Source organism: Poecilia reticulata, chromosome 16 (assembly GCF_904066995.2).
Source record: "Poecilia reticulata chromosome 16, P_reticulata-male-v2, whole genome shotgun sequence".
Taxonomy (NCBI): domain Eukaryota; kingdom Metazoa; phylum Chordata; class Actinopteri; order Cyprinodontiformes; family Poeciliidae; genus Poecilia; species Poecilia reticulata.
Window position 1 is genome coordinate 16,580,014 of NC_088845.1, and position 26,884 is coordinate 16,606,897.

Consider the following 26,884-nt stretch of genomic DNA (forward strand, 5'->3'; position numbering starts at 1 on the left):
TCTGTTTTTGTAATGTTTATTAAAGCAATGATGCAGCCAAAAACCGCTTGGAAAACAAACACTGAGCAGAAGAGAGAACGGTCGAACCAGAAAACATTTCGAACAAGAATATTTTAACATTACATCAACATCTCTAGATGTGAATAATAAAGAAACTTTACACTAACTTGAAACATGGAAAGAAAATAAAGTGACAGCAGAAAAATTGGGGTTATGTAATGTTTTTCCTGTGAAATGGGGTCAACATCTGTTACAGTTCGTTATCTTTATTGCTTGTTTTTTTACCGGAAAGCACAGTTTGTGTCTTTTTCTTTTTTTTTTTAAACCAGTGTGGTATTTACTGCTAAAAAAGCTTACAGCACCAGTGAAACACTCTGGTTTTAAATCGGACTAAAAGTATTTTGTTTTTACTGTAACTTTTTTTAAAAAAGTAATTTCAGGTTGTATCCAAGCTTATGCGAAACACACAAGGTAGATGCATTGAGTGACGTTTTTCATTTGCAGAGAGATGTTGGGCTCATTTTTAAGTTGACACTGACAGCGCATCCTGCCTCTTTGAATAACTGCATAAACAAACTGTGACAAACTCAGTAACTACAGCTGGGAAGAATCATGACAGCACATCCTGAGACAAAATAAATCCTAAAAAATATACTCTCAAATAACATCAAAATTCACAGTTCCCTGAAATAATCAAAGGAAATCATTGAGTAATCCAATACAGTTACAGTTTCCTCCTATTCAGAATACAGATTCCTTTGAGAAGTACCAATAAAACTCCAGGTTCTGCTCGTCTGCGGACATGTGTGTATGTCTGGGTCTCCCGCCGGTCGCTCAGTGAGTGGCCCCCGGCAGCAGCTCGGCCTCGGACGCGAACAGCTCTTTGTAGAGCGGGGGGAACAGGGAGTGAGCAGTGAGCGGGTATCGTTGGCTGAACCAGCGCAGCTTCTCCATGTGCAGGCTGCACAGCGAACGCAACACTGCCATCCTCTGGTAGAGCTGCAGAGAGGATGTGGACAGTCAGACGAGCAAAGGCGGTGAGGACCGTGTGTGAGAATATTTATGCGAGAGGAAACATGTACCTTATGCAACAGACTGTCGTGGTTGTCTCGGTGAAGGATGTGAGTGAGTCCCACCTCCACACTTCTGTGTACTCGCTGGACTCTCACTCTGTCCTCTAGAGAGGGACGGTCTGCACAAATTTAAAACAATTATAAAATTTGCCTGATTGACAGAAAGCATGCAAGTGCAAAGTATTTATATCCTTTGACAAACCACAAATTTTACTGTATGTGAACGTGACGTGGTGCCTAATTGCGATCTCAAATGAAATTGCTGCAATGTTATAATTAGAAATCTTGCATGCCTTGTGCTAAACTCTTCCAACTAATGTTTTTTTTTTTGGAATCGCCTTTCACTGTAACAAGTGTGTCTTTTGCACGTCTAGAGACAAAAATTGTTTACAGTTCTTCTTTCCAGAATAGCTTAAGCTTAAGCAGATTGAATGGAAAGCATCTGCGTACCGATTTCTATAAAAACAGTATCGAGACATGCTTCAAAATTAAGACTTTTTTTTTTTTTGCATGAAAGGATCAGGAACTGTTCTGGATGGATGAAGATAAATGTAAAAGGGTTGTAAAAAGGAGGACAACAATCCTAATCATACACAGTAGATTCATGTGCTGTACTGGTCCAGTCAAAGTCCAGACCTAAACAAAAAATCTGTGGTAAAATCCAAGAACACAGAAGCTTTACATTGCCACTGAGCTTGAGCATTTTTTTTTGCAAAGAATGGCCAAAAAAGTTAGCCTGCAGCTATCTCACAATTGTGCTCCACTTTTTCTGATGAAATTCTGATGAAAATATACATTGAGGTTTGTGGTTGTGGTGTGACATGATGTGAAAAAGCTGAAGGGGTGTGAATATTTTTGTAAATGAGAAAAGTGTCTGTCTGTTAGGAGTCATTCAGTGACAGGAAGACTAATTTTGTGTGAATAAATAAATCAAATAATGAATCATGTTTGCATTTTCCAGATGCAAACCTGTTTTTCATCTTTATCTGGGGGTGAAAGAGCACTATGATGTGTTTGTAGTTGATCTTTATGGTCTAGAAAAGGTTTAAAACTCCTGGGGAAGAGTAAAGTGGGACAAATCTGAGCTTCAACATGTCAATACTGAACAACTTCTTGCATTTATTTATTTATTTATTTTTATAGACTTACCAGCGTTGATTAGGACCAGAGCACTGAAGAGGGCGAGCTGCTGCTCTGTGAGTTTCAGAGCACACATGCCGTGAGCGAAGTCGAACACCGCTGCGATTAAATCACCGCACGCTTCAGGGAAAAGACATCGGAAATGACCAATAAGTCCCCATAAATTTTCCATCAACTTAATCACAAAGGGCTTATGAGCCTGAGTCAGACTCTTACCCAGAGACTTGAAGACTTCAGTCCCAGCAAATTTTCCATCAAAGAAAACAGTGTTGTTTTCTGTGTTGAAGAAGCGGCACATTCGGACCAGAACCACCTCCATGGAGCCTGGCGGGGGAGATATAAGAAAGACGGAGGATTGACCTTTTTTTCTGCAGGGATTCAAGTTTTACTGGGATAAAGCGAGAGATTGCCGAAGTCTTACCGGTTTTGAGGAGTGCGATCTGGTCGTTCTGGCTGAGCATGCGGAAACCTGGGATGTGTTTTGCAAACTCCACCACATACTGAACAGCTTCAGTCAGTCGGACGGCACAGTGCTGCCACATCTCGTCCACCGTCTGGAAAACGCAATTAGGATTGCTTGTTATCACAGTTTTTATCCGCAGCATAATAAATGAGCTGCAAACTTCTGCAGTCCCACATAAGCTTATTCTATTTCCACTAAGATAGCCCTGCAAAATTTATTAAAACTCGTTGAAACTTTTTCACCCTTTTCTCACATAACAACCACAAACCTCAACAGATGTTCCTCGCATTTGTGGGATTGGAATTTTTTATTTTTTTTTAGTTAATAAAATAAAAAATATATGACAAAAATAAACTTCAAAATAAAAATCTTAAGTGTGGCATAAATCTGTATCTTTTGCCACCCATTGCCACCATCCTCCACGTTTTTTGTGTTACCTGTATGGCTTAACGACACGATAAAGTGTCTGAGCAGCAGAATTGACTAGATGTGGTTTTCTTCATGTTACTCATCCATAAAGGTCAGAGATGTAAGTGTATATAAGTTGTTCATGTTGATGTTTGTTCAAAACGTAACAAACCTTTGAGCTTCACAGAGCAGATGGATTTATATTAAGATTAAATGACACACAGTAGAAGTCCTTTTACTGTTTGCGTGATTTCTGAAGGCAGGTGTTAAAGCTGGATTTTATTTATGGGAATCAGAGTAAACGGGGCTAATCACATGTTTCATATTTCTGTTAGTATAAAATTTTTTTAAATTGTGTATCTTTAGCTGCCTGCCTCTGAGTCTTGCACTACTTTGTCACATAAAAACTCACCTGAAATTTGTGGTTGCAGCAGCACAAAATGGAAAAAAACAATCAAAGGGGAGGAATATTTTTAAAGACACTATAAATACTTCTGCTGCTGCAATTTTAATGACCTAATTTACTCCCACCACCATCACCCCGTCCTTATATTTCACAAACGCGAGCGATCAGAGCGCAAGAAGGAGGGGAAAAAACAATGAAAGAAGTTTTCTCTGTTTTCTGTTTGATTCATCAAACAAAGGCGACCTGAAGCCACGAGAAGCTACGTGTTTTGATATGAGACTGTCTGAATCACACAAGAGGAAACCTGAGAAATAAAAAAAAACAAAAAACAAGTAGAATACGGTAATTTTAGTGTGGTGATACCTTGCTCTGGTAGGCTTGGATCTCCTCTCTGCTGAACATTTTCCATCTGAGTGCCTGCAGCTCCTCCAGTCTGTACTGGCTGGTTTCTCTGTGGGAACGCACGATGCTGGCACACAGCTCATCTGAAGAAGGGAGAGAAAACGCCTGTGTGTTACAAATGTAATCACGAGTTGAAGGCATACAGTGCCTTGCACCACCTTGCTTCATGTATCCGGGTTTAATGCAACACAACAAAGTGCATAACTATAAAATGAAAGTGAAAGGATAAGTGTGCCGTGAATTTGCAACAAGTCCGTTTTTCCACTTGTTTGTTAGTGAACTTCACAGTGCACAGTGGCGCAGTTGGTAGAGCTGTTGCCTTGCAGGAAGAAGGTTCTGGGTTCGATTCCCGGCCCCGGTCTTTCTGCATGGAGTTTGCATGTTCTCCCTGTGCATGCGTGGGTTTTCTCCGGGTACTCCGGTTTCCTCCCACAGTCCAAGAACATGACTGTCGGGTTAATTGGTTAATTGGCCTCTCCAAATTGTCCCTAGGTGTGAGTGTGTGTGTCTATGGTTGTTTGTCTTGTTTGTCTCTGTGTTGCCCTGTGACAGACTGGCGACCTGTCCAGGGTGACCCTGCCTCTCGCCCGGAACGTTAGCTGGAGATAGGCACCACCACCCCTCCTGACCCCACTAAGGGACAAGGGTGTAAAGAAAATGAATGGATGGATGTTAGTGAACATTAGCCATTATAAAGATCAAGTAACACGGCAGGCAGGTTGAGAAGGCAGGCAGGGTTATAAATATTATCTCAGTGTTGTCATGTTTGAAAATTAAGAGGATGGCACAAAGGCAAACCGAGCTAGAGATGGAAGCTCACTCAAACTGACAGGCAGAGCTTTAATCAGAGAGACATAAGTGGAGGAGCTGCAGAGGTTCACAACTGAGGCAGGAGAATCGGTTGCCTGTAAAAGTGTTGGTCACTCACGCTACAAATCTGGTCTTCATGAGAGAGTGGCAAGAAGAAAGCCACTGTTGAAAGATAGTTTTTAGACATTTTAATGTCGCCCCAAATCAAGCGGAGACACAGCAAATATGTTAAAGAAAGGCTGCAATCAGGTGGGACCATATTGAGTTTTCCTAAAACAATGCTGAACACAGCTTCCTCACTGTCAAACACAGCGGTAGCAGAATCATGCTGTGGGTAAAAAGTTCCTCAGGACGATGGATGTTCCAGGCTGTGAAACACTTGTGACTGGACGCGAATGACAGTAATGCTTTCTATCCAGGCTGACTGAGCTATAGCTATTTTGCAAAGAAGAATAGGAGAAAAAGTCATGTGCAAAACTGGTAAAGATTCGCCTGCAAAGACTCGGTTCTACAAAGTATTAACCACGAGGAACTCACTGTGCTGACTGCTCACCTATGTTTCGCAGAGAGTGGGGATAGTGGTTGTAGAGGTCATCGAGAGGATTGTAGGAATGAAGAGCCATGAGATCCTGATGCTGCTGTCTGGAGTCAAATCCTGACAAAAATGAAGAAAATAGCAATAGTGAGGAACGACAAGAGTAAGACGAAAAAAACTGCTTTTAACGAGAGCTCCCACTGCAGTTTTTCACCTCTGATGTCATGGTGTCCACCGCTGTCCCCCCTCCCCTGGAATCTGGATGTAGGGGAGACACCGGAGCCCCGGTACCCCTGCGAGTCGCTCGGGGAGTAAACCAGATAGGGGTGGACCTCTGCACCGTAGGTGTCGCCAACGTAGGAGTACGGCGTGGCGATGGGCTGGAGGAGCTGCGGGGAGTGGTCCTGGCGATTTTTTGGTGGGTAGGACAGCTCCACCTGCGTGTCGTCCTGAAGCTGCTGCTGTTGCTGCTGCTGTCTGTGTCGCTCCACTTCGGCAATAAGAGAGTCCCTCTGACGTTTGGACATGCGGCCAAACTTCACAGCTGTAAAGAGCACATGGTGATAAACGAGCAATCAGGGAACTTCTGCAAGCAAAGGGGAAAGTCAACATGTCCGGTTCTGCCTCACCGTCTCTGCTCATGCCCTGAGCCAAACACTTCTGCAAGCGGCAGTGCTGGCAGCGGTTTCGGCTGGCCCGGTCGATCTGACAGTTACTCTGCCTGGAGCAGGAGTAGGACACGGTGGGAAGCTGGCTGCGTCGGAAGAAGCCCTAAGGGTTCGGGTAACAGCGCAAGACACAAGCATGAGTTTTAAATCAGAAACACTAAGACATGAGGTACATTCTTACTGAATATTTCATTATTTCACTAGAAAATGATACATTTTGTCATAACAGAGAAGACAAAGTCAAAAACAGCTCAGATAAAGGTAACCTGAGAAATAACGCAATTTATCAGGATATCATTTATCAGAAACCTTTGGGGATCCTCAGAATATTCTTTAAGCAAATGTGAGATGAACTTTTGTGCTTTGGTTTCAATTTTTGAACTCTTCATTGGATGCAGATTTTGAGGAAAACTTCCTGATTGCTCATTCGCTCTTGGAGCCATTTTGGTGAACTAGCTATTCATGCAAAGGTTCACCACTGTGTCATATTTCCTCCGTTTGTGGAAAACGGCTCTCACCGTGGGAGGGTTACAAATGACTACATAATTCTCTCCAGATTAATAGACTCTGTTCCTCATTTGTTCTTGAATTTCTTTACACTGCATGATGTTTTCCATTTTTTAAATTTTTTTTTAGATCATGCTGTCAGTCAGCTTTTATTATAAAATTTCCTGATTCTACGGGTCAGGCAGAAACCAATCCTGTGTGTATGTGGTGAAATACAACCAAAATTCATGCTATAAGCAAGGTGGGCTAATATAATGTTGGTTTGAATAGTTTCATTTCCTTAATCAGTGGAATCATGAGCTGAAAGCCACATTTTGACTTTGTTATTTAAACTTTTGTGACGTCCGGAAACACATAAGTGTGGCAAAAAGAAGCAAAACTGAATAAATCTTTAGTGAAATATATCATCACGGCTCTGTAGATTCTGAAACATTCAAGACATCAGTAACTCGTACACCTGGACAGACTGCTTTTCTTTGGTATGAAAGTGTTTTTGTGGTCACGGGACTCCAGGTTTACAACGTCTCTGATGAGCTCACTTGTGAAATGACTTGCAAGACAATAAGCATAAGAACAAAACAACAAACTAAGTCTGGTCTGTGACAGACTTCTACCTGTGAAGTTTAAAGGATTGGCACAACTTGTTGGGATTTACCCATCTTGGCCTTCTGGCTGCACGGTTCTCAAATATGACATCACTTCAGCTCATCTCACCATCTCAGTTGACTCTCAAAGTCGATGCACAGTCAGACTGAAAACTGTTATAACAATTTAAACAACATCAAGGAACGATACTGTAATAACTGAGCTTCAGAGATGAAGAAGGCTGGGTTAGGGTGAGTTGCACTGCAAAAACTCAGCAGGGCTAATTCTTTTGCAGTGTTTTTGCTACAAAGGCAACATTAACCAGCTATTTTGTCAACTACTGATGAAAAAAACTACTGGAAGTATACACTTAGTTGAACACTTAGACTTTGTATTGGATATAGTGAGAAAACAGGCTTTTCTGAGGGAGGCATGGACTGGTATGATCACATTATGGTAATTTTCTGATGCTCCTGTCTCGTATAAGAACTTATTATGAAATATATAATCAATAATAACACGTGCTTATTGTGCGAAATATTGTAATGCATGTCTAACAAGCTGGTTATTAAATAATGCTGTCTCCTCCATGAGTTAGCTTGCAGTCTGATGCTTTGCAGAAATGTTGCCTGTGGCTTTTAAAACAAAGTTACCTTAAGACAGGACTCCATTTGAATTTTAATTTCAAAATTTCTTACTTTTCTTGACTAAAATGTTTGATTATGCTAAACTTTTGCATAATCAAAAGTTTTGTGTCTTTTCGGTGCAAAACATTGATCAGGTTGAGTTTTATTTTATGTGTTTTACCAAAACGCTGAGTTTAGAGTCGAAATTCGTCAGTCTGGTAAATGGTTATTTTACAGCTTTTTGTTTGCCATTTTGATAAATGAATATTAGCTATATCTGAAAATTGTTTACACTTATCAAATACATTAAACACAGATTTTAGGGATTTCAGGTTTCATCTTTCATATCCTCTATTTTTGCTAGTAAATAGCAGTGAAAATGCTTTGCTCACAAACCAAAAGACCCTGTTTCTCATGCTAATGACCTAAAACTTGTGAAAATGAAGGTACATAAAAATATTGAAATATATGTTAAGGGATGATTACAATTGGTTCATTATTTTAATAATAAAAACATAACACAAACAGATAACAAGAACAAAAATACAAGCTGCTGGATTGTACAATTTGTTTGGAGGAATTTTCTATCTTGCATCAGGACTTTGTGCAATTTGTGCTCCAGATCTCATGTAGGAACAATTTGCTGCACTTATTTTTCCTCCAACACTTAAAGCTCAGACCCAGTGGGGGTTAAGAGGTGAAAAAGTCCACAAGAGGACAAATTAAAGAGAGACAGTTTGTGGTTAACACCTTTCTCTTGTCTGTTGTTTCTCACCTTGCAGCCTTCACATGTGATAACTCCATAATGCACTCCAGAAGACTTATCGCCACAAATCTTGCATGGGATAACTTCAATCTGGGCTGAAAAGAGGCAAAAACAAAAAACAAAAATTTAATTAACAGTTTTCAAGATTTAGCACTAAACTCTTTTGTATCACAACTTCAGACATGGAAGGAAAATTCAACAACAAAAAAAAAAACTGAATATGATGGCTTTAAAAGTTCAGAAAATGTGTGAATAAATCACACTGATGTTCCAACTTAAAAAAAAAAAAAACATTTCCATGCCATCTATGAAGTTTCTGAAATAAAGTAAATTTGTAAAAAATTGACAACTCTTATTTAATAAGTATGCAAAAATACACACACACACACACACACACATATACATATATATATATATATATATATATATATGTATATATATATGTATATATAAATAATTATTTTTTTTTTCTTAGCATTTACAACATACAGAACTAAGTAACTAACTTGAAAACAGAGTCCTGACAGAGGCCAGGACAGACGTAACCTGAGGTCTGGAAGATTTGACAGTCAGCAGATTTATCGGCGAGTGCGTCAGCATTAGATGTGAAAGTAGTAAACAAGAAACCTTTTTGAGCTGCAACAGTTTCTGCCCCGCAATCGTTTGGCCAAACAGTCAAAAGATTTCTTTAATGCAAATCTGAAAAAGCATTAAAGCCTTTTAACATTAACGGTGACTTGAAATGTAGAAAGACTCAAAGTGCCCAAATGCCTTGAAACCACTGATAGATCATTTGCAAAGATCGACTTAATCGGCTCTGCAGATGAACGGAGCAAACTCCTGAGGCACAAGCTCAGAGTGAGGAAGACGTCAGGCAGACCAGGCTGTTGTTTCCTCGGGGTGCAGAAACAAGCATTCGTCACCAGATTAGTGCAAATTTGCTCTTGTTTGAAGGTACAGATGACAATGACGTGCATTGCGACATTTTTAAAACTACCGTGCGACCGTTGGAACATTGTTTATATGTTTTTTCATTATTATATTTATGAAAATCAGCATGGTTTTGTTACTATAAGTGATAATAAAGCTGATGTGAAGAATGTTATCTGTAAAACATTCAACTAATTTTAACAAAAATGATAAATTTGAGCTTTTGTAACATTTTGAAAATGTATAAGCTTTTTTTTAATAGCTGGGAATGAATTCATACCTTTAGAATCAGACAAAGGCTGTGTCTTGTGAAGCTGTGTTTTAATAAAAGCAGTGGTGGATGATTTAATGTGATATTTGGAATTATTAGAAATTATTGACGATCGGTCGAAGTAGAGGGTTCTTGTTCAGGATGATCAGTTTCCCTTTCACTTAAGAAACCACTCTGAATGTCGCGATAGTGCAAATAATCCGAGTGTTACTGTCATTGCCTACATTTCAAATTAAAATAAGCAATTAAAGTTCATCAAACAGAGTGGGAATGAGTGCACACCAAATCACGAATCCATATTTATCCTATATTCATTACACTTCACAAAAGTTGCTCAAATTTGCACGGCTGATTAAATCTGGTTAGAAGTATTAGATTTTGTTAAATGTTCAAAGCAGAAAGTAATAAAACCCTAACTGGGATTTTTAATGTACAAAAAAATTAACAATATGATATTTTTCTGCCACATTGCCCGTGCCTAAACAAATGACTATCTCAGTTACAAAAGCAAAATCACTTTAAAACTTGTTTATGTGTCTCTAGACAGGAAACCCCTTCAGTCCCTTTGAAATAATTGCACAATTTTACCCAAGGAAGCAGACAGAAAGGTGAACTCAGCAGTGGGAACATTTCTCTAATGCTGTACTTCCCCTTTAACATCAAACAGCAGTTGTGCGACCATGGCAAACCAAAGGTTTTTTCCTCTCCAGCGCCTTCTGACTTAGTAAAAATGAACAAAATAACATCAAATGCAATAAGAGGGGTGTCGTCTAAGGACGTGGAATATTTGCAAATGGAGAAAGGTGGCGAATGTGAAGGTGTCAACCTCAAAGTCCTTTTAAGTGGTTGCCTGACTTCTCTTTCATTCTGACTGTCCCTCTTTCATGTCATTTCTTTACTTTGTGATTCTTCTCTGTCTCGCTCATAAAGGACAACTGCCAGTAATGCAGTCTTTCATTCATCGCTGCCAGTAATGTCCATCCCCCACTCGCCTCCCCCTGTGCCCCTGATCTCTGTAAACTCTCACACCCCTCAGTCTTTATGCTCAGTGCTGGTTTTTGTCACAAAAGAATATGCGAAACCGGCAGAAATGTTGAGAAAGCCATCTAGAAAATGTGTGTTTTCAGCGCGTCTCCTCACAGAAAGGCCTCGGCGCGTTCCGTCTGCGTTACTGTACGAAATCTGGAAGCGTGCGAAAGCCATAACACGCCGCAATCTTTTCATCTAGTCGTGTCATCTCCTGTCTTCCTTCCACTCATGCTCCGAAGGTGTGACTGTCCCCGGCGAGACGAGCTCGCACGCCTGCTTGTGGATGTTGCCTTTATTCACAAAAGTATTTGTGTTTCCGCGCAGAACTGTGTCAGATTTTGTTTTGTCGCAAGTGTGTGTTAGTGTGTCAGTGTGTGCCCTCTTTATCTGGTGCCACAGGGATCACCCGAAGGCTTCAGAGGATGAGATTAAATAGCAATTGAACGCATAAAAGCGGAAGTACGTACAGTGGGGAAGGCAGTAAAAGCACGGCTGACAAGAAGGTATTTCACAGAGGTAGCCATGACTCTTTGACCTCAAGACGTAGGAGCTCAGATCCATTGTGGATCGTGTAGTTTTGCAAAAAAAAAAAAAAAAAAAAGAGCCGTGAGGTGGGCTAAGTTTCTCTGAGAGCTGCTGCAGGATATGTGGAGAGAGCATCAGTGGTCTCTGTCTTTTTCTGCTATTTCAGTTCTGATTGTCAACCTCAAACAACAGGAAATCCACCGTGACCCACAATCTTTCACAGCTCACGCACTCAGTCACACACACAGAAACACACAATAATCAAACAACACCATGTTTCCATGCAATCGCAGCGCTGGTGGTTCTCAAGCTGCAATAGACGCGAGCAAAGAAAAATTGAACAAAATCATGACATCAGCAGCAGAAAGACGGCACTTCCAGGCATTTTGGGACTCACCTTCTTATCTCCAGCCACAGCTCAATAAAATCAAAACCCAACATCTCCAGATGCACGCAGGTTTGTCAGAGGTTGCGAGATAAAATTACTTTGCAGCTTTATCGCTTTCATTTGTGTAATTTTTGTTAACCATAGGAAGAGAGATTGTGTCTGGGGCGAGCGCAGCACAGGGTTTGCAAATATTGTGATATTTTCTCTAAAAAAATTGGGATTGTAGGAAAAACCTAATAGAAACAACAAAAATAAATTGTGTATTATTTCTACTTTTATTAGCGCAACATGACAAAGACGACTGGGAAAGTTACAGCGCCATGCAAAACTACTCAAAACTTTTTTCTTTTTTTGCATTACCTCAGTTTAAAACCCCAGAATTCAATGGTTTCCGTTGGGATTTTACGTGATAGACCAACAACAAGTGGAAGACAAAATGCTTTGTTACAACATTAAGCGCAATGTGAAGTGTAGGGTTTAATTGGATCCTCATCTGAATGAAACTCTTTCTTCCGGTAAAAACTCTCTCCCACCTGCGTTGTGGATCAGCAGTTTCTCCAAGTGACCTTTGGTCTCTTGGCTGCTGCTCTGTTTCCTTAGCCGTTCTGTCAGCGTACGTGGATGTCCTCATCTCTACAGGTTTGTATCTGTGCCATTCTCTTCAATCTCTTCTCGTTCACTGGCAAGACATTATTTTACTCTTTGTAAGGTATTCGGTTGAGTTGGATTTTGCAACGCATCCTTTCCCTTTACTGTTAATAATTATTTCTGATTTAGTACGTAAAGTTCTAAAAATGCATTGCAGTTTAAAGAGAGCAAATAAAAAATGTGTAAGAATCCCTTTGTGTTGCACTGTAGAAGTCAAGAAAAAGAAAAGAAGACATCTGTCGAAACATTGTAAATGTCTTCTTTTTTTTTTTTTTTTTGAGGCCACATTTTTACAGATATGGGCTGAAAACGTCCAAATGTTAACATATTTATCTGGGCTTGATTTCTCTTAGTTTGAATAATTAACATTTAACATGTTGCACCACTCAATTAACAGAAACCAACTCGTTATTTAGGCCGTGATTGCCAGAGTCAAGACTGAAAATGTAAATTTTTCTGCCCATTTATCGTAATGAATCCGAAGAATGTAGCTTTCATCATTTGTTAAACACCTGAACAATAAGCGTGGTGCCTGATGATTTTTATTTGAAATGGACAAAAACATTTGACAAAAAATCTGCCTTGATGAATAAAGATAATGATATCAGAAACCTTTCTTTGTTTTATTTCTTTTCTGTTTGTTTCGTTTAAATGATGGACTAAAACAAGCTTTACACAAAAAGTCTTAATTGTTCTGATTAAATTCCCAACAGGTGCATTCTGTGTACAAATAAATATAGTTTTTTTTTTTTGTAAAATCTTTAAATAAGTGTGATGCATGAAAGACTTTCCACTAAGTTTCCCGTTCACGTCGATTAACCAGCTCTCTGTCTTCATGTTTGTTAAAAGCACAGGTCGGTTCTGCTTTCCAGCATTTCCGCTCTGTTTTGCTGACGCTGAACTGGCTCTGCACACAGAAAGCTGCTGTTACAACACGCGTTAGCTTTTAGCAAAACACCCACTCGACTCATTTACGAGTTTAAGTGTGCACCTGTGAGGTGGTACGTTACGGAGCGAGGAGTCTTGAGCTGAGTGGATTTTTAGTGATGGAAATGTTCTGATTTGTCAGTGAACAAAGAAGACTGGCAATTAATGATAAGACGTGTCTTTCGATTAATGTTTACCCATATCTATAATTCATCTGCTTCGGTTTAGAAAAGCAGAGGTGCTGCAGAGACTTAAAACATGACTTATGACTGCAAACGCAAACATTCGAAAGAGTTTCCTTTTATTTCAAAGAAGGTCAGGTGCACTGTTTTCATTCTCACTTTTTATGAGTTTAGTAAGGTTACAGTGCATTATGATAGGGTTAGGGTGCCTGTGATTTCACAAAGTCTAAGAAATTTAATCCTACATTTTAAAAGTTTTGCAGCTAACTAAAGTTATAAAGTCCAAGCTGTGACAATCTATTAAAGACAAAGAGGAGAAAAATCTGATAAGACAAAAAACACAGAACATTTCTGATGTGATGCAGAAATACGATCCTATTTCTGCATCACATTAAAACTTTACTTGGCTTCAGGTTCATCTGACCGAGGTGCAGCCCTGTGCAGCTAAATGTGTGTCAGGCTTCACTCTGTAATATCCTCCTATGTGATAGAAAATGGGCCAAAGATGAGAAGTCTCGATTTAAAAAAAAAACAAAAAAATCACAACCACTAAATCATGAATGAGTAAAAGTAGATTCAGGTTGGTCTAGCGAGCTAAAGGTATGGAAAACATTTTAAACAACAAATATTGAAATTTAAAAAAGTCAAATACTCAGGAAATCTAACGGAGAGATTTTGTTTGTGAGAGCTTTTAACCCTAAAAGAGTTTTACTAAACTCTTCCCACCACAGTTGTGTAAAATTGATTTAAGGCCACTGTATTTATTTTTACATACGAGAGGACAAACAACGGAGAAAAACACTTTACTGATTACGCACGACTCTAAAGTCAGTCCGCCTAAAATCACCCTGTCAGCAATCTGCTCTTTGCACTGTAAAAAACAAAAAAAACCCTCAGCTTTCCTCTTACGGAAGCTTACAAACGCAAGCAAAGCAGCAACCAAAGTTTGTATGTACACAAAACACACACGCAAACACACACACACACACACTCATTAAGAGTTTGTCCAGAGCAAAAAGACGATCAGAAAGTCTATTCACATTTTACCCAGAGAAAGACAATGTAGTTTAGAATCACTTCATCTATTTATTTGCAACATAGAATAAATTATTTTCTGAATTTGTTTTCTTTATTTAAGTCATCGCAATAATCAAAATAAAATATATGCAGGTAAGCCTTACAGGTAAACTTGGGTTGAAGAGCAAAACGTCTCCTAATGTATGAACGAAAAAAATTGTTTGACAATTTTTAACCAAGAAATTAAATAAGTAAGACATCATATAGAAAGTGAATTATTCTCTGAATATGCATTTGAAAATATATTAATTTCCGAGGGTTTTTTTATATGTGAAATACGTTGCCAAAATAACTTGTTTTAAATTGCACAGGAGATTAATTGTGTCATAATAAATAGAGAAACAATAATCAGTTATTTTACTTCATTGAAATTTTAAATAGCGACCAAAAGCAAAGCAAATTTTGTTTTTAACAAAAAAGGGCCAAAAAATTTGAATGAAAATAAAAATAAAGATTTTTGCCAGTACAGTAATATCATAAGTGAGTAATTAAAAAGCACTCTGCATGACCTTGGGAGGACGACTATTGCAAAGTACATCTTGTTTAAATATATTTAAATGTATGACTGGTTAGATTTTTGTTTTTGAAACAAATGCGGTTGTAGACGATCGATAAGTCATTCATCGGTGAGCTGCTTTGAGACAATAAACAAAAAAGACAGAAAACTGCCCACGGCATCCTTTTTGAAGGACAGGGGATTTATTAAAGCTGATCTGAGCACCACTTGACATCCGTTAGGACTTTGAAGTGCCTTCTGATTTCGGAGGTGTTAGACAAAAGTCGTGTTTTGACGGTAGCAGTGGGTATGAATCAGCTCAACTGCTGTATTTCATTTACCATATTTTGGGGAGAATGTGTCACCTGCGATGGTGAAGTCGGCTTTGATCTGAAGAAAAACCGCTTCTGGTGCTTTTGGAAGAGTTGTGTGCAAGTTTTCTGCAGCGGGAGGAACAAGGAAATCCTTTTTCTGATAAAAAAAAACAAAAAAAACTCTAAGATCTGCACAGGAATCCCACAAAATGCACTAACTGAGCCGTGTGTGGGTGTGTATGTGTGTGTGTGTGTGTAAATTCAGGGAGCAAACAGGTTTACCTGCTGCGGCTAAGAGGCAGAAATATTTAGTAATATCTCTATCAGTTGGAAGGTGCTCTATGGTTTCGCAGTATCCACAGTGCAGCTGCAGGAGAGAGATAGGCTGCATCTAGGCGCCATCTAAGAAGCAGCTGCGAAGGTGTGTGTGTTTGTAAATGTGTGTGTGTGTGCGTGTGTGTGTGTGTGTGCGTGCGTGTGTGTGTGTGTGTGCGTGTGTGTGTGTGTGTGTGTGTGTGTGTGTGTGTGTGTGTGTGTGTGCGTGCGTGTGTGTGTGTGTGTGTGTCTGTCTGTCTGTCTGCAGGCTGCAACAGCAAAACCATTTAAGCAGCTTTGCACGGGAAAACTTTTTGCGCCTCAGTTTTTCACCTTTCTGTTCCTACTACACCAGAAAGCGACATTCTTCTTGTTCAATCATCACTTTCGACTGAGCATGGAGTTAGTCCATTTAAACCAAAGCTGCGGTCAGGTTGCATCCTGTTTTCCGTTGATTTGTATTCAGTGGAAGAGAACGCAAAAAAAAAAAAACAGGCTTGCAACATTGCATTTCGACCTGCTCCACTTTATGCTTTCATGAATAATTCAGTTCAGCCAGTGGAATACTACAACTAAATATGTAATCGACTCGGAACAAGGGCAAGATGCGCTGCGTTACAGCCGGTCTTTTGTGTGTTTCTCGCCGCACTTTGAATTGTCGCTCTCTGAATTGAACGAAATGCCATAGGTGAGCTGTACAGTACCTGTGGGCAGAAATAACCGTGGCAATGATTCAAATCTTAAAGTCATCAAAGGGAGCTAACTCTGAATCATGTTACCAAAGCATAAAAGCGAAACACATCAATCGACGTGAACGTCGCCAACAGTCAACCAATGCAGAACTCTGGAGAGAACAAATAAGTTTCAAAACACCAGGCTTCATAGAGAGCAGTTATGAGATAAAAATGCAACCCGTAGAGGATCCAAAGCAGAGTGACCAAAAATTTCTCGAGTGAACCTGAGAGTTGTGGCAAAGTAGATTTTGAAGAATAACTGCGTTATTTAAAAAAAAAAAAAAGAGAGAGAGACTGAACAAAACGCTTAATCAAGCTGCACGAGGGAGCTGTTTGAAGCGACAGGTGTCTGCATGAAAGAAAACTTATTTCAAGTATTTCATGAAAGCCAGAACAGAAACGCTGCTGCTTGAAACCAAAAGCACTCGGAGCATCACGAAGCATCGACTTTAATCGATTTAACCCGATAAAATATCTTTGATTGCACTGCCCACACACACTTACACACAGATACGGACCGGAGAAGTTCATCCCTACCTCGCATCATCCTCACTCCTCCACTCGTCTCAGACGTTTGTCCCACTTTCACAAACTCTACTTTCCTCTCACTTTGTCTGCCTAGCGTCTATCACTTCTTTTCTTTTTTCTTTGGTGAACAATATCTTTTAATCTGCCTTCTTTCTTTTCTTCTTTTTTTTCCTGTTCGTCCTTCAGAGAGCTGGGTCAGGTACTCACTGCAGCTTCAGCACACATATTTAGACTTTTGAGTGACAGTCGCCGCCTCACCTTCCTTCTCTGTGTGTGAGAGAGAGAGAGACATAAGACAAAGAAAAGGGGGGGACTGTCCCCTGTCTTGACTTTTTTTTTTTTCTCAAGGTACTTTTTTTTCCCCCTTATGCCTTTGTTGTTATCCTGCACCCCCTCACTCTATAACACACATGAGAAGAAGAAAAGCCTCATAATGTTTGGTGCCTCTCAGGCTCTCCATGTGAATAAAACTGTACTCGGCTAAGCAGGCGTCCCTGGACGACGCAGCTGAAACGTGCTGGTTGCAGAAACGACCTTGGGTTTTATTTGATTCCTACCGTGCAAACAATGTTTAAAAACTTTTGCTTTCCTGTTAGCTTGTGGAGTTGTACAAATATTTATGCAACATATTTGCTCCTTTTCACTCCAAAGCTTTCAGCTTAGCTTGCAGATCCGCAGGTAAGTTTCTCCGTTAATTTACAGGCAAAATGTGTTTTAAGAACTAAAGAGCCACAATAAGCTGGTGTTTGATGCACCACTTTAATCCACACAAACATAATTTGCTGTGCATTTGATTAGCTTAACATATTCTTGTTTACACCTCTCAGCTGAAACAAAAGGGAGCTTTTCAAAAAAGGTATCAGTCAAGGGCGCGTGGAACGAGTTGATAGCATTACTTACAAACTAAAAACACTGGTTACTAAGTGAAGAAAGGCAAGTTGTGTTTTTCATGAGACATGCTGTGACTGAGAGGAAGGGTTGTTTGGAAGAAAGAAAACATCCAGGTTCGGCTAAAACTTCTCAAAGTCTTAATTTTTTGATCGCAGCTCCAAAAGGGTCGTTTGGCATAAACAACAAGACTGGATATCACCAAAAGAACCCCGTGGTGGTGGCAGTATCATGCTGGGTGTTTTTCTCTTCAGATGGACCTGGTTGGTATCAGTATGGATTAGTGCCAGTCGTTTTTAAACTGAGCTCAAGATGAAGACAGATTTAATTTGTTAGCATCAGCAGGATGCATCAAAAGCTGCATAAAGAGCGCTCTAGTTTAAGGTTAGCGAAGATTAGTTTTTGTACATTTTCCCACCTCTAATGGTTTTTTTTCTCATCACAAAAATTTGACAGATTAACATGAGTGTTGGAAAAGGCAAACAAGAGGGCCCTGTGAGGGGCATGTGAGGGGCCGCTGCTCATCCGCTGAGGATTCGATCCGCTTCATCAGTCGTTTGTGAATCTGACATCGGTTTCTGTTGCTGCGGCATCCGGTTGCTGCCCTGCTTAAATGTTGCAGCTTAATAGTTATGCTCTTTTCAGTTGTTCGAAAAATTAAGTTACGATGTCTTAATGATTGTTCTCTATTTCACGAGAAATAGTGAGGGTCATGTGTGTAATATCCATTTAATGATTCATCCCACATTTTCAAAGGAAATATTACGTAAGCTAATAATTTTCACACTGAAACTATCTTTAAAATGCCTCAGGGGTAGGTTTTAACACTTAAAACAAACAAAAACAGTCTGAATTTCTAAACTGTATTAACAGTGTTTGAGTAAATATGCAAATAGGCAACACACTCCTGCTTTCTCAGTACATTTCTTTGTCTCCCCACACTGATATTTCTCCTTCTGAAGCAGCTGAATGATGAATAAAAAAGGACACCAACGCTTCAATAGCTCTGGGTTTAATTTTCATTCACATTTCCAGCGAATTCATCACCGTTCAGCCTCAGCTTGTTTATCAGCACACCACTTAATACAAAAGCTGTGTTACGCAGAGCATCCCACACTTGATAACACGGCCAGGTGTGCTAAAGTTGTGGCAGAAAGTGTTAAACCAAAAGAGTTAAAAAAAGACGAGATGCTATCGCTCTCATCTGCATTCAGATGCCAAAGTAGCTGGAGTTTGTGTGTGTCTGAGCACATGTGTGTGTGCCTGTACATGGGAGAAAGGAGGGGAGGGGGGCCGCACAGGTGCAACACATACAACCCTCACCGGGTTTGCTAATAGCTCAACCCCAGCGACACCAATATGTGTGTGTGTGTGTGTGTGTGTATGTGTGTGTGTGTTTGCTGTACAGGTGCAAAGTTGCATGTTCACAAACTATGAAGTTAACCGCAGTGCATGCACAAATATCTAGCACAAACACGAGCAATGTCATTACCATATGCAGACACACACACACACACACACACACATCATGTGAGGCTAACGCACAGAGACGGTTGGAACACAGACGACTTACTCAAATGAGTCTTCTTGGACACGGCGCCTCCTGGGGAAAACAGTAAACATTATTTAGCTCCAAATACAGAAATTAAAAGAAAACAACAATATGGATTGCTCATTGTCTCAGTTGAACATTACAGCAAATTGTCAACATTTCTAAATAATATCAAACTAAAAAAAAAAAAAACAACACTGTAAGAACACCACTGACATGCTGACACATCTGTAAGAGATTTAATCACAAAAAAAAATCAAACTCAGACTATGCCTTTGCCAACACAAACATCAAAATGCTTACCATTTTCACTAAATACAGTTTAGACAAAACACAACAGTATTTGTTATCTTAGCAAAACCAAAAGGAGGCTTGCTTATCTCTCTAGATATCTTGAGAAAAGGAGCCTTGTTTGCTAAAGATCACCAGATAACCATTGCATGCCAAGAAAGAGCCGCTCTTATCATGGCAGAAGCTGATGATCTGCAGCAGCAACACGTTAATGAATAATTTATAATCGCATTGATTCCTTTCCTTATTTCCATGTTAACTCTTTACCTGAAAAGAACAAACAACTTTGCTGTCTCAAAATAATTAAACTGTTATTGCAGCTCAGTAGAGGCAGTAGTCACAAAACGTGTTATGACAATTATACAGCTAGCAAGTATTGGCGAAATTATTTATGTCAAGAAAAGGGCGTAGCCAAAGGACTACTACAAAACATCACTAAATTAGTCATATTGAGCACAAAGACTTAATAAACAGTTATCATAAAAATGAGGACTAACTACATCGAGATAACTAAATTATTATCCTGAATTAAATATGTTGAGATCAAGACAAAATGTAAAATGTCATCAAGGCGCAGCGAGCTCTTATTTCAAGATGTGATTAATTACTCACATTTCCATTTCATCTCATATTCATTTTAGAGCACTGAGACTGTTGTTGTAAAATGAGTAGCTTTGAGATAATGATGAACTTTAGTCATAAAATTAGAAAATATTTGCCACAAGCTGAGTTATCCTAGAATCCGAGTTATCACAAATTAGGTCATCTCTGGACAATTACATTATTAAACTCATTTCCCAAAAAAGGAGTTGTCTAAAGTTAAGGGTTAAATTAAATTGTTGTCACATCTACAGCTTATTTAAAATTACATATTTAAAATGTAATCACAAGATAATGACACAGATAAACGACAAACTCTTTGACACTAATAACGCGTCTCGCGATAAATAATTATGGAGACACAATTGAAGTTATCAAGACCAAATCAGCTGCCATCTGCAGAAAATGATCCAAATTAATCACCATCTTGCCGTCACATTGTGATAATCTACTTCTAATGTTTCGGCTACTTACAGTACACTGATACTGTCTTTCACTACATGAATAATCTAAATGCTTCTGCCACCGAAACCTTCACTGCAGCATGACTAACTGTGATGAGGTGGCTGACAACGTGCCGATGTGCCAACTGCAGAGACGCCTGAATTCAGAATCACAACATCCTCTTATCATGAGCAAAACACGCAATTAAACACGGCAGCCCGCTTTCCTGAACATTTGGGACATCCTAACAATTAAATAACTCAGAAAGCAATTCAGTTACACATGCTAAGCTGAAATTAAGTCATCTTCCTATCGGGTGGCTTGGATGAAAGATCTTTTTTTTTCTTTCTGGTGCACAAACTGGACAGATAAGAATCCTGCGTAAAAGTGGTTCAATTAGCAGATTCCTGTTTGCGCTGGTGTCTGTTTGTGTGACACTTCAGTGCATTTACACAGCAGAGATAAAGGCAGAGGAAGGTGGGTGTCTGTGAAGCAACTGGTCCTCCTTTTTCGTCTGCCTGTTTGACCGCAGTTGTGAGAGTCGGTGTTGCAGTAGGTGTGAGAGAGGGTCGGTTCTGAACCAAAGAGTTTATTTCTGGAGTCGTACACATCAGTGTGTGTGTGTGTGCGCGCGCGTGTGTGTGTGTGTGTGTCAGTCAGAGAAAGAGAGAGAGAAAGAGAAGGAGAGAGATGTTTTAAGGCAAAGCAGATAAGTATCAATGGAAGGCGCAGAGTTTGCCGGCCTTTGTCTGGCGCCACTTCAGGTCCTCTGTGGTTTCCTCTGTTTTCTTGCCCTCATCAAATCAGTTTTGCTTCATAAGCAGAAAGTATGGAATGAAAGCAGAGCAGTGCACGCACGGAAAATTCAAAAAACACGTCAACACGAGCCGGGTAGGTGCTTTAAAGGGAATTGTTTCGCAAAAGGTTTTGTTTTTCAACTTTTAGTGACGCATTTTTCTTAAATTTTGCTCCGTTTTCATTTGACCGTTTAACAATACAATTTAGCATTTACGTGAATGATGAACTAAGTTAAAGAAATGCACTGAACAGCAAAAAATTAGGATTACTGCTTTTATTTTTGTGCCTAAAACATATTCATGTTTCTTTTGAAAAATAAAAACTAGCCGTATTCCTGTAAAATTAGGTGAAAACACGTTCAGTTACATCCAGATTTCGGGGTGGCCATTAAGCCTCCGTACAGGAAGCCGGCTGCTGGCGAAACCCGTCAGTCAAAATTTCACTGGGTTGTCTGCGCGCTGACATCGAGGCTCGCTACTGAATTGACAGTCGCTGCATTACATAACAGCACAGGAGACCACTGAGCCCGGAGAGGAGGACGACAGGTTTGCCTGAATAAAAACACACCTTTACAATAAATACATTCGTTTTTATGCATATGATTTCATTGTTGATTAAAAGGGGAAAAAAATCATATTAAAGAAAATTATCAAAGTAAAAAAAATAAAAAATGGCACTAATTGTAACTACATAAAAGCCCGATGAGGATAACTTAGTTGATGATGAGGATTAAACTGGACTGTTGACCAACAAATGGCATTAACTCCATGTCCTTAGAGATAATAAGGCTTTCTGGGTTCAGCCAGGCAGCTCAGAGGTCATGAACTTAAAAAATAATAATTGTTGAAAATGTATTAAATATTTTAGGCTGACAACATGCATCATGATGAGACTGAATTCTAGTAAAAATCTTATTTTCTTAATTTAAAAAAATAGAAAAAGTTCTAATTTAAGACTAATAATAGCATTTACTCTCGTGAAATAGAGAACAATCATTAAGACATCGTAGCTTAATTTCTCGAACAGCTGAGAAGAGTATAACTATTAAACTGCAACATTTAAGCAGGGTAGCAACCGGATGCGGCAGCAACAGAAACGGATGTCAGATTCACAAACGACTGATGAAGCGGATCGAATCCACAGCGGATGAGCAGTGACGACACAAAGAATTAATTTCTGAACAGAGAAGAGGGGTTTTCTTTTTGTGTGAGCGACACCAAAATTGCTTAAGAAATATGAGAAGACACCCACAACAGCCACAAAACCCAACAAACTCATCACCCCAAGAACAGCCGGCTCAGCAGCATGAAACCGAACAAGAGCTGCACAAACACGGCGACTCTCCGCCTCACCCTGAATAAACCAGTTTCCAGGACCTGATCAGTAAGCTGATGCTGTTTTACTCCAAATCCTTAAGCCCCTTAGCATCCAGTTTTAACATTTTGTTTCCTTCTAAGTAACTCTGATCTTGTTAAAACTGTCTTTTTCCACTTCTACTTAACACTGTGTGTATTGCATAACAGCGTTGGAGCTTCAGCTCTGCCTGCAGCTGCTCTAAAATTCAATCATATTTGGTCTTGTGTCATCTACAGGCGAATCCCGAGTTGAATTACTCAGTGCATCAAAGGTCAGATCCAGAGCAGAAAGCATAATTAACACTAATTTGATTAGCTCTTAAAAAAATGACCATAGCAAAGAGAAACTATTTTGTAACTATTTAAGCAAATTATCATTTAGTCATCACAGGCAAAAAACATTTATGTCATTTATTTGAAATATTTTTTGGCACAAATTGCAACCTTAGGTCTTCTTTAGTATTTCTACAAACGTGTAAAATCTGTTTTTGGGTGTTTTTCCCATTTGTCTTTGTAGATATTCTCAAGGTCAGTCAGGGTACATGGGCTTCATCAGTAACCTTTTTTTTTAGTTTTTTTTTTAGTTTTTTTGGAGATATTCATCTAGATTTATCTCTGATTTGGCCATCATAGAACATCCACAGGGTCAGCCATATCAACAATCTGAATGTTCATAAAGGTCTGGTTGTGCCAGAATATATTGAGAAAACCAATTGAACTGTTAAAATATCAATACATAGCTGTTACTCCAGGATTTTGTTATAGTTTTAGAGGTTTTTGGCAATCAAAATAGATTTAGAAATGCTCGTTAGGGATTGTTCCAATGTTTGTGCTAATGTATGATGTTAAATACACCTTTTTTATTACTCATTGTATCAATTATGGACTATAAAATCAAGTAAGACTGAGACAGCAGTCACTTAAACCCAATGTTTTTGACCAATTTTGAGAAAATGTTCTGAAAAATTAGGTAAAAAACATGGAGGTTTGTAGATTTTGTTGGAATTTTGCAGATTTGTGAAAAACTGGAAGGACTTAGTGATGTAATTTCGAGCCTAGAGGGCCAGATAAAAAACTGGGGCGGGCCAGATTTGGCCCGGGGTCCTCAAGTTTGGCACCTGTGTTGTAGATGAATTGTTGCTAATCTGAGATCCAGGGTATCATGCAGGAGGTTTTCTTGAAGAATCTTGATACATTTCACTGCTGTCATCTCAGGCCAGTATTACTCAGTTTCTGCCACAGAAAAATATTCCCACAGCATGATGCTGCCATCACCATTTTTCACAAAAGAGCTTTAGCCAAGTCGACTTGGGGACTGGAGCTAAGACCATTTATTTTTGCCTCATTATACAAAAAAAAGTAAGTAAATAAATCTGCTGTTCAAATAACCTCTAAGCTGCCATTTGGCAAAGTTTTAGCCTCTTAGTGGGGGTGGACCCAGGGTCCATTGTTCTCATTCACCTCCCCGAGCTCTTACCGCTCAGCCTCGTTCTGCCTCAATCTGTTTACTCAAAACATTCAATTCAGATAATTTCTTTAATAGTGTTCTTCCTTAGATTTCGACTTTAAAGCAATTCCATCCCAGGGGTCTGCAAACATTTCCTTTGCCTTCGTTGTTTATGTTCTGCTCTGACATGAATGCCAGTTATGAAGCCTTCCATACACAAGCATAATCCTTTCTAAATCGAGTTGAGTCAGCAGTATTTGTCACAGGTGGGCTTTCGGTACAAGTTGCCACGGCGGGGCTGTTGTTAGCAATCAACAAAAAATGTTTTTCCCTCAAACTCTGACCAGGATTGTGTGCATGTGCGCTCCTTCCGGTCGTCCAAAAATAAGCATGTAGGCTTAATATCGACATTTGCCATTATTGTGTGTGTGTGTGAGTGCGTGTGTGAGTGCGTGTGGGTATGCGTGCGTGCGTGCGCGCGCGCGTGTGTGTGTGTGTGTGTGTGTGTGTGTGGGGGTGTGTGTGTGTGTGTGTGTGTGTGTGTGTGTGTGCGCGTGTGTGCTAGTATTTTATTGAATAAATTGAAATGATAAAAAAACTTCCATTAATCCATGAATGAAAAAAATGTGTCTGAAAACAACAGTTAAGGTCCATATCATCTACAAAGCATCACTATGTATGCCTTAATTACTCACTTAATTAATTAATTAATTAATTAGCCTCATTAATTAATTATGATTAATTAATTACAGCGTATTTAATATTTTGAGATTTGACTGTAAGACTATAAGTCAAATGCTGAAGTCAGACTTTACTGCAGCTTCACTGAAGCGTCATCATCCTACGTGTTCTGATAAAGCAGCATGTTCCTGATGCAATTTCCCCATCAAATACAGATAGAAGGTGTCTTCTTCGCATTTTGCACTCATGCATTATTATTCCTATAAAGTCCTTAAGAAAAGCCCCCTCCTGCATTGTGCGAACGATGCGCAGTGGGTTTTTGCAGCAGAAGGACGAGCGGTCGGTCTTATCTTGTCATGTTAGCTTATTGGTTGATTAAAGCAAGTGGCTGCTCAGAATAGAAAGGCATTGGCTACAAGCAGAAGCAAAAATAAGGGTTAATCCCAGTGGATTACGCTGTCTTAGTGTCATTCTTACCCACTCAGAGCACCTTGCTGCTGCCCAGTCAATGGGATAAAGAGGGTTACTGGGGTAAAGAATAGTGAGAGATGGGAGTGGCAGAAAGGTGAGATAAAGAGTGTGTAGAAGAGGACATATAGTGTGTGGCATGTTGAGAAATACGATCGTGGATTTATTTGATTAAGCAAACTGCGTGTAATGTGAGGAATGTAAGGAGTAACTTATTTATGAATTAGTTGCAACAAAAGCTACAAAAATCTTTCTTTCATGTAAGAAAAGGCCTGCTGTGGAAACAATGTGCTCTCTGTAGCTACAATGTTATTTCCATTCAGAGAGGTTTATTAAACTGGCAACAAAATAGTTTTTATTGCCAGAAGGAAACATGAAATGTTCAAATAATGGATGGGAATCAAAAATTCACACAGAACCCAGGGAAATTGGATTTATTCCCCCTCTTCTCTTCCTCTAGACTTTAAAATCTTTATTTGCATTTATAGAAATTTTACTTTTATTTGAGCAGAGGATTTTTGTACCACGGAGCAATAGTCCAGTCTTTTTCCTTCTTGGGCCTATTTCCTGGCATTGTTTCAGGAAGGGCTCAACAGACGTACCTTAACTTAACTACCCCACTTCGTCCTTCCACTCAACTTTTTGTTAGCATGCTTGGACTCTTGTCTGTCAGTGTCTGTCTGCTGGACGACTTTCAGGTTAGCAGCTGTGATTGTGTTGGTCTGGATATATAAATTTCTGAAAACACTTTTCATCAGTAGTATATATTTTCTTGAGAAAATTAATTTAGAATTTTTAAGAATGAACAAAAATAAACTCTCGAAATAAAGAGCTCACTGTAGTGACTGCGTAATAACATGCATTTTGCTGTTTCAATTAAATTATGAAATAAATTAGTATTGCGATAATATAATCATTTACTGAGATGAGCCTCTGTGCAAATGCTAATTACACTTTCTCTTGGGGCCAACAGGGGGCCCCATGTTTGCGTATTCCTCGGGTCGGCCCTGGGTGCAGGATAAGATCTGGCTTACCTTTTTTCCTGGGGGTGTCTGCAGGTAGAAAGTCTGACTCCTCATATTCCATGCCGCTGCTGTCACAGCGCTGGACGGGCCTACACACACTCTTTCACACACCTCTCACCCACACAGCCACAAGCAAACCAGAAGTCAGCGAACCTCTCTCGAACTCCACTTACTTTCCTCCATTTGAGCAGAAAACGAAGATGACAGAAGACATGCTACCTGTTGGCTGCTCTAGCGCCCGGGCCGGCGCAGGCATTTAAAAACGTGCACTGCCATCTCTCCTCTTTCCGGCCTCACAGGTCCAAAAGCTCAACCATCATTCTTCTTCCACTCTTATTTTTCTTTCTAGCAGCGCGCCTCCTCCTCCTCCTCCTTCTCCTCCTCCTCTTCTTTCTTCTCCTGCGTGTGGCTGTTGTGAAATAATTGCTTTCACCCCCGTGGCAGCAGCAGCGGCAGTGCGGAGAGTGCAGCTGGACCAGGCCGGGCCGTGGCTTCTCAAGCCCCGCTTGCTCTCACCCCCCCTCCCCACCCCCCACCAGCCCCCTCCAGCGCGCCCTGGCCGTCCCAAGCCGGGCTGGAGAG

General features: G+C 39.8%; 1 protein-coding gene across 2 annotated transcripts; it reads right to left on the minus strand.

Annotated features, from left to right (window-relative positions):
- On the minus strand, positions 1 to 26,815 carry rorc (RAR-related orphan receptor C). Of its 2 annotated transcripts, XM_008431676.3 has the most exons (13): positions 26,522 to 26,815; positions 26,312 to 26,413; positions 19,215 to 19,244; positions 8,399 to 8,484; positions 5,867 to 6,008; positions 5,452 to 5,781; positions 5,256 to 5,357; positions 3,854 to 3,975; positions 2,635 to 2,767; positions 2,430 to 2,537; positions 2,223 to 2,333; positions 1,083 to 1,192; positions 1 to 999 (listed from the first exon to the last, which is right to left on the minus strand). In XM_008431676.3, exons 2-13 carry the CDS (start codon positions 26,361 to 26,363, stop codon positions 835 to 837), a joined length of 1,491 nt encoding a protein of 496 aa, XP_008429898.1. In that variant the 5' UTR covers positions 26,364 to 26,413; positions 26,522 to 26,815; the 3' UTR covers positions 1 to 834. The 2 variants fall into 2 exon arrangements, with proteins under 2 accessions (XP_008429898.1, XP_017164712.1); XM_017309223.2 differs by lacking the exons at positions 19,215 to 19,244; positions 26,312 to 26,413; positions 26,522 to 26,815 and adding an exon at positions 16,763 to 17,354.
- Positions 26,816 to 26,884: the final 69 nt, after the last annotated feature.

Excerpts from the sequence above, each read along its gene's own strand:
- rorc (XM_008431676.3), bottom strand. The coding sequence starts at position 26,363 with ATGGAATATGAGGAGTCAGACTTTCTACCTGCAGACACCCCCAGGAAA. Across the intron at positions 2,334-2,429 it reads TGAAGTCTTCAAGTCTCTGG|CGTGCGGTGATTTAATCGCA; the intron begins GTAAGAGTCTGA and ends TTTTCCCTGAAG. Across the intron at positions 1,193-2,222 it reads TCTGGTCCTAATCAACGCTG|ACCGTCCCTCTCTAGAGGAC; the intron begins GTAAGTCTATAA and ends AAATTTGTGCAG.